Consider the following 11,580-nt stretch of genomic DNA (forward strand, 5'->3'; position numbering starts at 1 on the left):
GTTATTTCTGAATGATTAAACATATTATTTCGAAAATTTTTTTGAACAATAATCAATGTTTTGACAGGCGATTCAACCCTTGGGACAAGGAATTCGACGGGCTACATTCGGCGCATTTAAGTCTATCAATAATCTCAGGACAATACGTCTCAATTACAAACTTCGCCACCAGCACGTACGTCGAGGTCGAATTGGTCGGTATACCGATCGACTGCGCGAAGCACAAAACGAAGGTGATCCAGAACAATGCGTTGAATCCCATCTGGAACGACAAATTCTGCTTCCAAGTGATGTTCAAGGATCTCGCCTTCCTGCGTTTCGGTGTTATCGAGGCGAGCTCCCATCACGTGATCGCGCAACGTGTAATACCGCTCAAGTGTCTACGGCCCGGCTACCGACACGTGCGATTACGATCCTGCAAGAACAAGCCGCTAGCCCTTTCCACGCTCTTCATCTATTCCCGCTTGGAGGAGGAGAGCTTGGACTACAACACCTGCTGCCGCGATCATAAGGAGTCGTCCAAGCGTCTCTCATCGAGCAAGGAGCCCGAGAAACTGAGTACTGTCGATCCCGGATCTCTTGGTGGCGTCACCTTGAAGAGACGAATGTTCTTCTTGATGGTCTACCACGTGATACCGGACGAACCGTACACCATTCTGAAGGTAACCCAGGAGAGTACTACACAAGAGGTGATGCTGCAGGCGTTGCAAAAGGCCGGGATATCGCCGGATCACGTAGATGAGTACATTTTGGTGGAGGAGGTGTCCCGCGGATGGGAGAAAAGGGACAGGGAAGAGCTACCGACTCAACGCGTGCTGGACCCCACGGAGCATCCCCTTCAAGCGCAGGCTCTCTGGAAAGGGCAAGGTCGCTTTCTGCTGAAGCGAGTGGGCGACGATCCGAGCAGTAGAGCGTGGCTCGCCTCCATCAGGAGCACGGCCGGCCACTCGAAGCTCAACGATTCCAACGCGAGGGACCAATCCACTCACATATGGGACGAGGCGGATACCTTTCTGGTCTGCATCTACAACGTCTCACCGGAGATCCCTTATGCGATTCTACGGGTACCGATAAGCAGCTCGGCGCAGGACGTGCTGGCGCAAGCTCTGATAAAGGCCAGAAGAATGGAGAACCCGGCCAAGTTCGCCCTGGTCGAGGAGCTGGAATGGGGCGGCGCGGGCGCTGTCGGGAGCGGAAATCGTCAGTTGAGGGTGTTGAACGACGACGAGAATGTTTACACCACGCAAGCCTTTTGGAAGACTCTCGGCAGATTCATCCTCCGAGAAAGAGAACAAGCCATACCGAGGCGGACCTTGCTGCCCGCGACCCTCGATAGACTCAGCAAGGGATTTTCCGTCGGCAGATCGGTGTCCTTGCCAGGATCCAGCAAAGAAAAGGTGCCTGTTTCGGAAGCACTGTCGGACCCCACATCCAGAGGCCTGAGACATCGGCTAATGATGTCGGGACGTAGACGGGAGGTTCACTCCGACGGGGAAGATACGCGCGAGTCCGATATACTGAATGCTGCTTTTCATCTGAAGAAGGTCTCGTTCAGGAAACTAATGAGCTGGAAGTCATAGTGGCAATCAAGGGCGACGTCGATATCATCGATCCTCGCCGCTCGGAGAAGTAACCTGTAAGCTTGTAGTCCAAATACCGTGATCAGAAGACTAGCTCTGATCTTTGCGAAAACGTTTCCCATGCCGACGATCCTGTCGAGGTGCGATCTCAAAACGAAAGAGGAGCTTGTGAGGACCGAGAGATTTCACTTTGTCGAAAATTCATGTAACACAAGCGTCACGGACGCTCGTACAAGTTAGAATCTGTAAGTCGTTAAGTCGAATGACAAGGCGTGTGTTACGATCAGAATAGATAAATATCCATCGCGATACTACAGAAATATCAGATAGCGTGTTTTTATCATTGATCATGTGGGGACATTACGCGAGAAAAAATACGATCTTTGCAATAGAAAAAAAAGGAAGAATCGATTTCTTCAGAAAAGAATAGGATGATTTTTTTTTGGAAAACATCTAATGTCTGGAAAACAGCATGACATTCTTAAATTCGATTATGCACGCGATTATCTCCGTGTTATTTGAGCAAAATATCGGATAAACGAAATCACCATCGCTGCAGAAAGCAACACTTCGATGAATTTTCCCAAGAAAATCGAACGATACTGAGATGGAAAAATTATTACGCCGCCATTTTCAAAGATTTTTCAAAGAGTTTTAAAAAGTATATAGCATATCTCTGAAGTAACGACATAGCACAATCATTAAGTGGCAAAGCGACGATTCTTGAATCCCCTTAAGTTCGCATGAAAGCCAATAAGCATCATACTGGATTACGTTACGTGGCAGTAAATTAGTATCAGATCGCGGATCGAGAGACGGATGACGTAACTTCCGCGTTCGACAGAGACGCGCTGGCGCGTCAAAAGAAAAAGAAAGAAAAATTAGTAAATGCCACGCGTCGCGCCTGATTTTATTATTTTTGTACAACGAAGGAAGGAGGGAGATCGTACCGGGCGATCTCTAAACATTTTGCCAAACGACGATTCTAAGTGATTCTAGATCCGCGACACATTCGTAATGTTTAGACGTATATCGGAAGTGCTTCCCAGTTTGAACCAGTGTTTCCGTTTGAAATATATATCGCGCCTCCGTCTAAATCGATATATCGATATATCTCCAAAGAAATTACGTAGCTTCATGTGACTTCTCGTCATTCGTAAGCATTATTTTTATCATTTTACGTCGTACCTGAGGTTTTTCCATTGATACGAGAGTTACGCCTTCGCGCGGGAGCTCTGTAATAAAGTTATATATCGCTGTTATCGCACTTTGTTTGTTCGCTCTATTAATGTTAAACAATTTCTTTCTGCGTCTAGTCGACCATGTGATAAGGAATTTGCGTATAGAATCCAATGAGAGCGCATCGTAAAAATGTATATTGGGAGTTGCTACTTAAAGATCGTATTTACTATATATTGTTAACGCTAGAGGGTAGATCGATGTTGCATTCTCGATTACCGTCCCTCTCTCCTGACTGTTTTAGCGAGCGTATGTATACGTAGATTGTAAAAAAAAAAACGAGACCAAGGAGTGTCGATGGAGTGGAAAATACCGCGTCCGAATGTGCTATCACTCTATTCAATTATTTTTTCACGTGACAAAAGCATTCGCGCGTCGACGAGCACACACTCGAAACCGACAGCCTAATTTTATGGAAAAATAATTTCGCTAATAGCGTTAATTAATTAATTAATGAGGAAACAATATGGAATCTGACGTCGCAAGCCAGTGAGGTCGCGAGATAGCCTTGCCCCTCCCCCCTCTCTCCGTCTTCCACGTCCGAATCGTCCCAGATATTTTATATTTTTTCGAAACGGCTTCTGCAGACCGACCTTTTAGACGAATCTGTAGGCTGTACGAAAGCACGGAAACGCCGGGATTTTTTAATGTTGCGAGAAAAATATATGCGAGATATACGCTAGTCGTATCATTCCCCAAAATGCTTCGCGACGTCACTGGGGACTCTGTATATTTTTGGATACCACTTCCTTCCTTATCCTCCATCTCTCCGAAAATACGTAATCACACATATCCACATGAGAGACCAAATGGGCGAGGCAGACAAACGGGATAAGAAACGAGAAACAAACACATACAGGCCAATTACACATATCTCTGAGTAAATAAAAAAAATAAAATAAAAGGAACAATATTTGATAGAGTAATTTCCGTGGAAGAGAAACATCAATGCATCATTCCCAAAAGTTGTTCTATCTGTGCTAGCCGTGAAAAGAAAGAAAAACAATCTGATCGGTCCAATTTGTAGAGATCCAATCCACTGAAGAGAAACAAGATTTAAACCAACTGTATTTATAATACCGTTAGATCGCAATCGTAAAGTACTTCTTAGATACATGATGGCCAGCATCTAATTTACGATCGTTATCTACCAACGCATTTGACAATAGTGATTAGTAAAATGATTATAAAACCTATTTCTTTAAAATATATTTTTTGTTGCCTATAACAAAAAATAATTAAATTTAAAGTTTTTTTGTATTTATAGGAATAGCTTTTTTTTTACATGTTTTAAAATTTCTTCTTCGGGAAAAATATCCCGTAATATGGAAATCTATAGATACATTTTTCTCCGTTCTTTTCTTTCGATCACCTTACACACTGCAATGCAGTAAAATTTCTCAAATATTAACGGAAGACTAAATCGTGAAATCGCGCAACAATATGGCAAACGCAACAAGCATGCGTACTCTCATCACCGCGTGCAATTTACACTAAATGATAAGCGAGGTCAAAGTACATCCCGGTACACCGCAACAGTATTTACCTAATGTGTAGCATCCTCAAGGAACATTATGTATATAGCAGTAAAATGAACAAAATGGCTACTAATAACGTTAATTAATTAATTATTGTAATTAATATTCGACGCTCCTTGGACCTCCGACTAAACCCCCGTATCAAGAGAATCATCGATTGTAAAAGGACGGTGTCTATCAAGCGTTGCATCTCGATTGCAATCGTTGTAACCATTCGTCGTTGTGCCGCCGCCGAATATCGCAGCAAACTGCGTACCAATTCGCCTCCGAAAAGCACGGACGCCTTCGGCAAACAACATTGTTCCCCGTAAAATCATAATTTTACAGGCTTCTCAATAAAATAAAATCAATTACAATGATTAATTCGCTGCCATTATGTAACCCTTTGACTTTAATTCGATACTAAAACAATACGTAAACAAACTTCAATGCTTAGTTGCGAATTACGAGAATGTTATATGGATTATATGCAAAATTAGATTACCTCAACTTTATTAAATTCGAAAATCGTCGACGAGATAAATAATAACAATATGCTATTCATTTCAGATTATTTAATTTAATCATTTCATTAATAGCTATCATCGACACGCACATAAAATATTTATTATCTATTATCATTTAGTATTATTATTATTATTTATTATCTAATTTTGGATACAATTTATTTCAAAATAATGAATAAAACATTTTACTTTCGCGTAAGATAAAGCAAAACATAAAAGCTCGTCGATATATAAAACGCAATGTTGTTTCGCTATACAACAACGTGTTCGACGGCGTCCGTGCTCGACGATAATTCAATCCTTCGTCCGTCATCCCCTTTTCTCGAGGCTGATTCCAAAGAACTCATTGTCAGTTAAAAGGTGACTATCGTATTAAGAGCGGTGCGCACACGCGAAACGATTACTTCTTAATATTTTTGGGACCACTCTGATTAAGGAAACTACCGTGCGAGCTCCCAGGGGCCGATCCTAAATGTAAAACGGTACCAGTATTAAGGGCTCCTTGCTTTCTTCGTCGGTCGAGAGCGCGGACCGCACGATGAAGGTAGGAGAAAGGAAGAAGCGCGAAGAACGAGAGATGGGCAGGACAGAAAACAAACCGGAAGATTATTACCTCGAGAAAATCGAGGAGCAAAAGGCCGAATGAATGGATGCTGGGGCTCACTTTAAGCGATCTACAATTCACATAAAAATTCACGCTAAACTTCTACTTATAGTATTAAAGTGCAATTTCACTCGATGCTTGATGCTAGATTTCAAACAATGACTAGAATTCAACACGCGCGCCAGCGTTAATTCATGAAATTATCAAGAGAATTCTATTCTAAGATCTAATGCATGCGAATTGTATATCATTCAAAGTGAGTTGAACGCATCGGCCGGGCATATCTCTAGTTGTACATATCCGTGATTCTTCGGTAGCTGTTACGTTGATATGCAAACACAAAAACGCGCGTAATACATATAAATATGATCGTATATATATGTATATACGTACATAAACGCGTTATTCTCCAAGAGCCGTCGAGCGGCATTTTTACGTGCATGACTGCACGTTTCGGAGTCAGAAAGGAAGAAAAAATGAAAGAATTATCCTTAACCGTGACGAAAAAAATGCGATAGTTTGTAGGATGGAACGATTTAAAAAAAGAGAGCGAGAGAAAGAGAGAGAAAGAGATGAATTGATTCATTAAAATTTATATAATTGATTAATTAAGAGACGTAGTCTCGCCGCGCGCACTCGGGCTGGCACCGACTTCGCACGGTGTGTGTCGATCACCGAGAGATAATGATCAGATGCGACACGAGATGTCCCGTTTTTGCTTAATTATGAACTTTGTCACATATACGTAACGCATTTATCTTGCAAGCGGTCGCTGCCCCGCGTCTCTCGTCGACGGCTTTCTCCGGCTCAGTGCAAGTATCGCTATATGACCGTCGGAAAAGAAAATTATACATGCAAGTTTAACGAACTATGCAGCAATTAGTTAAATCGCCGAATAATATTGACTATATATATAGTTATCAGAGAGAAGGGATACCAGGTTAATCGTAATCGTTTCTTGCCTACTTCTCTAAAAACTTCATCTCGTTCAATGATTTTTAGGATACAATTTACAACTACTTACAATAATTAATTTACCGTCTTGGAAACGGCACGAAAAAATGCAGAAGAGAACGCTCTGCCGTTTGATGTACTTGCAGAAAACGTATTTTGAATTCCAATTGATTGTTGAAAAATTCCGATCTTGCTCCGTTTAATCCCGTATTATATATAATTTCGCCATTAACATTTGTGATATTTTCCGTTTGACCTCCAGTTAATGTATAAATTTTCGAAAATGTTGTGTAATCGTTGTATATGTGCACGTAAAAAGATATACTTTTTGTAAAATTCTTCGGATATAGATTGGTCAAAATGGAAAAAGATTTTTTTGTAAACTTTATTGTGAGATATTATCAAGTAACGTGCTATTCCATGTATTACAATCGCCATTAAGCCGCGATGCTTAAAGAGTAAGATGGGCGATGAAAGATTTGTAAGACAAAACGTAAAAAAAAAAGATGTTACCGCTAAAGCAGAAAACTTCTTTCCTAGTACGCCATACAATATGCCGTAGCATTTCGTCACATTTAAATGACAATTATTACGAAATAAAAAAAAAGGACGAGCATTATATGAGTAGCCGCTAACATTAATAGAATTCTCTTGGCGTTATTATGTAAACACTCGAGTAGCCTCCGTTCTCATTTCGAAGAACAAAGAGAAGCATGTAATACCCGTTAAATAAAAGAAAAAAAAAGCATGCGACCATCTTGGAAACTTATAGCGAATTTATCATTACAATAAATATTAATACTATTGACATTGTTGAGAAAAAGAATCTACATGTAAATATATAAGCATAAAGAGCATTTTTATAAATAATTCTAGCCAGTGTCATTTTAAGCAAGAAATTTTTCCCTCCACCCTTCCTCACGTATTCAAATTTAAATATAAGAGAGATATTTTTACATAATTTTAAAATAATCGAATAACAAGGAAAATTTGTATTTTAAATTAATTAGTCAAATTTAATACATTTTTTAAATTACGCGACTTTGTGTAACGATATAATTATAATCTGATCTGTTTCTGAAGTACTTTTAATTTTAATAAATTTTTAGATTTCAGTTAGTACAATTTTTTAATAAAATATACGATTAACGTCTTACTAGATAATATTTATCTGATATAACAATCAGACATATGTTTTCTCTGATAAGGCGCTCTAATCACACATTTTATAAAAGAAACAGAATTAATTAAAATCTAAAACATTACTCAATTTAAAAATTAAAAATGAAATTGTTATTGTGTTACGGCTAATTATATACCGTTATCAGAATCTACATCTTCATAAATTCTTGTATTGCTTATTTTGTATTATAAACATTGTCAATTATTTGATTTTTATATATATAACAGAATTTCTATCATTGGCATATGCATGTTATCGTTTTGCAAACAAAACGACAATCTATCTTATCAGCACTCGAGAAAGTATACATTTACGTAGTTACTGGTCGCTGTTTAGTTCGTTTTGCATCACTCTCGTAAGATTTTACGTTACCATTGCGCTTACAGCACAATGTCCGTAAGTATATGACAAGTATGATATTCATTGCATAAATATAGTCATACAATCAAACAAATATTTAAACAAATATAATCTTCGATCTCTTATCATCGCGTGTATAATTATACAAAGTAAAAAAAATATGGTCGAACAGGGAATTATTGAGCTATATGTCACACTTGTTATTGATCGCGCTGCTGTCATCACGTGAAATTTTGAGTTAAAGCCACTAGTCATGCTATGTCCGAAATATTCCGGAATGTTCAAAATCGCAATATATTAAAATATCAGTCCCTATTGAAAACGATAACAATTACAAAAAAATAAAAGAAAATTTTTAATATATACAATTAATTCTAACTTATTATATATTGTGTTATATATATAATAAAAAATAATGATATATAACGTAATAGTATGTTTATATATAAGTATATATAATTCATTAAAAATTTTAATTAAATAATAATATACTAAATGTATTTAGTTACATAAAAAAGTTTCTAGGAAAATATTCCAAAATTCGTATTTCCTTTCTAGAATAAAAACTACATTGTTATGTCCACAAAGAAACTTTTTCATATATTGCAAATCAATTGTCGAAAGATTCCAAAATAGATAAATAATTTATCTCGACAGTTTCAGAATAGAGTGATCCACTGTAATTTGTTTCAAAGCTTTCCTTCTTATAAAGAGTAAAATACAGAAATAAAGAGAAAATTTAAATTTTCAAAATTAAGAAATTAAAATTTAAAAATTTTATTGCGTTTTCTTTGTTAAATATTCATTTTTTGTTAAAAATATTTATCAAAAATAGGAATTTATCTAAAAAGCCGTAATGTCCAATTTCTTTAGAATCCAAAACAATTGGAAATCTACATTTGTATTTATAATAAATACAGAACAAAACAAATAAGTACAAAGCAAATTAATATTCTCAAAAATAGATTATAATTTCTATACATATTTATGATATATCGCTAAAATAAATAAAAATAAGAAATAAAATAAAGTATAATTTTTTATAATATTGTAGATAATTAATTTTATAATTGCAGCGATTGTCGTACACCTACAGAGGTCTCATTGTTCCTGTATTAACTCCTTTCAGTAATAATGGGTAATTAACTTGTATTTATAAACTTTAATAACAAATAAAATTAAATTGAAATAAATTTGAACTAAATATGATAATGACTGCCATTTACTTAATAGATCACTTAATTTGGATGTAATACCAAAATATGCAACATATCTAGCAAAAAAAGGAATCAAAGGTATACTTGGTAAGTTAGCTCCAATATCGATTATAATTTATAATTATTTTAATAATATTTAACATGGAAAATTCCTGCTAAAAAATCTTGGCATAAAAATTATTTTAAAAAAAGTATATAATAATTATTTTAAATTGAAATAGCAATTTCTTGCACATCTGTCATATCATTTTTTTTATAGTTAACGGTACAAATGGTGAAGGAATGTCAATGTCTGTTGCCGAAAGGAAACTTGTTGCCGAAACCTGGATAGAAGCAGTAAAAGAAACAAAGCAACACTTGATGGTTCAAGTAGGAGGCGCACCTCTTCCCGATGTTATCGAACTTGTAGGTGTAATTACTAACATAATACACAAAGAGTAAAATTTATTTCACTTTCTGCGAATAAAAAAATAAAATGGAAATAATTCATAGGCAAAACACGCAAGTGGTCTACGCGTGGATTCTATACTCTGCTTACCAGAATTATACTTCAAGCCTACTACTCCTAAACAACTGATTGAATACTTGGAAATAATTGGCAAGGCAGCGCCAAACACACCATTGTTATACTACCATATTCCTGTGATGACTAATGTTAACAGTAAGCGGCCTCTAATAATTTTAACATACTAGGGCTGCGTTCGCAGTTTTGACGCTTACAGCGCTCACAGCATCATCCTTGTTGTGTATCAAATGTTAAACAAGGATAAATGATGCTTACAAGCACTGTAAGTGACAAACCGAACGCAGTCTAGATATAAAATCAGTGTATACAATAATTAAATATCAATCTCATCAATTGATATTATTGATGAGATTGATATTTAATTATATACACATTTACATATATATACGTGTTGAATCTTAAATATCATTCATAAACAATTTGTAGTACACATGGGACAATTCCTTGAATCAATTGGTGACAAAATACCTTCATTTGTGGGTATAAAATTTACGAGCGCTAACTTGGAGGAGGGAGCGCAAGCCCTACGTGCCGATAACGGAAAATATACTATTTTTCTTGGCAATAATCAGGTAATAAAATAAAAAGCTAAGGTAAATCGTAAGGTTTGTAATCAGCGTTTCATGAATTTCTACTTTTTCATGAGTTTATTTTATTTTCTAATAAACCAGAAATAGTAATTGATCAGTCAACTATGGATATCTGATATCCGACTTAGGACTGGTCTTACCATCTTCGATTAGCTCAATCGATCGATTACATTTAAAAAAAACCAACTGCAAAACTGGAGACCAATTTATTATTTATGTTTTCCTTATTTGACGCATATTATAATTTATTTATATGAATATATAAATATATTTATAATTAAATTTATTTATGTACATATAATATTTTTACTTAATAATTAAGTAATACGTTTAATTAAAATGATTAAGAAATTAGATTGGAGACAATTAATTTTAAATTTTGCCATTGGCAGTTTTTAAATGTAATCAACCAATCAAGCTAATCAGAGGTGATAAGATTGGCTCTTAGACTGTTTTCTCTATACTCTATACTCTATACTGACTATGTAGTTACTATCTATATTCTGGTTTATTTTTACATAAGTTTATACGTTTTATTTCAATGTAATGAAAATTCAATCTGATCTGATTCTCTATAGTTAATAAACGCCGCATATACATTGGGAATAGATTCCTTCATATTAAGCAGCATAAATGTGTTTCCGGAACTTGTATTAGATCTCCTTGCTGTTTGCAAAAATGGAGATATGTTAAAAGCTAAAGATATGCAAGAAAAGCTTTCAAGTGCTGTAATTGCTATAATGAAACATAGTAAGTATCATTTCTGCGTCTGACAAGGCATTATTACTCAAAATTGATTATTTATAGGTAATCGGGTGCAGGCTATGAAAATAGCAATGGCTCTTCTTACTGACATTGACGTAGGGCTATCTCGTGCATCATCCAAATCTATTTCTTCTGAGATTGTAGAAACTATGATAAAGGATTTAACGAACTCAGGGTATCAGCCAAACATTAAATATTACTGAGAATATTTTCCTTCTCCAGTTTATAATAATTTATACAACTTTTATTATATTGTATTATATTGTATTATATGTCTGGTTTTCCAATAAATTGTCCAATTATAAACATAAATATTAAAATGTTTTTTTTAAATAAATATTTATAACACAAAAAATCAGTTAATATTACCGTCATAATTTTGTTAGTTTTTTTAAATATGTATTTACATATTTCATATTAAAAAATTTTAAAACCTTAAAATATGTTACTGAAAGGCCAGAAACAAGAATTTTAACAATTTTAATTGTATATACACATAAAAATTGTATATACATATA

General features: G+C 35.6%; 2 protein-coding genes across 2 annotated transcripts in view; both read left to right on the forward strand.

Moving 5' to 3' along the window:
- Positions 1-7,291, forward strand: part of LOC105459174 (1-phosphatidylinositol 4,5-bisphosphate phosphodiesterase epsilon-1-like) — a 126,318-nt gene extending 119,027 nt beyond the window's left edge. Inside the window, exon 20 of the mRNA XM_011704975.1 lies at positions 68-7,291. Within this exon, the coding sequence (XP_011703277.1) occupies positions 68-1,580 (1,513 nt within the window). The 3' untranslated portion in view covers positions 1,581-7,291. The remainder of the gene's footprint in view (positions 1-67) is intronic.
- A 601-nt stretch (positions 7,292-7,892) lies between these two features.
- LOC105459180 (N-acetylneuraminate lyase-like) lies at positions 7,893-11,374 on the forward strand. The gene is made up of 8 exons (XM_011704989.1): positions 7,893-8,000; positions 9,041-9,102; positions 9,198-9,268; positions 9,441-9,586; positions 9,674-9,842; positions 10,134-10,279; positions 10,876-11,047; positions 11,105-11,374. Exons 1-8 carry the CDS (start codon positions 7,995-7,997, stop codon positions 11,263-11,265), a joined length of 933 nt encoding a protein of 310 aa, XP_011703291.1. The 5' UTR covers positions 7,893-7,994; the 3' UTR covers positions 11,266-11,374.
- The last annotated feature ends 206 nt before the right edge of the window (positions 11,375-11,580 follow it).

This window comes from Wasmannia auropunctata, unplaced genomic scaffold, assembly GCF_000956235.1.
Source record: "Wasmannia auropunctata unplaced genomic scaffold, wasmannia.A_1.0 LD336101.1, whole genome shotgun sequence".
NCBI lineage: Eukaryota > Metazoa > Arthropoda > Insecta > Hymenoptera > Formicidae > Wasmannia > Wasmannia auropunctata.

What these genes read in the sequence shown, in the direction of transcription:
- LOC105459180 (XM_011704989.1), top strand. An exon ending in ACTCCTTTCAGTAATAATGG is followed by an intron (nt 9,103 to 9,197) that starts GTAATTAACTTG and finishes TTTACTTAATAG; the next exon opens with ATCACTTAATTTGGATGTAA. An exon ending in TTCCCGATGTTATCGAACTT is followed by an intron (nt 9,587 to 9,673) that starts GTAGGTGTAATT and finishes AATAATTCATAG; the next exon opens with GCAAAACACGCAAGTGGTCT.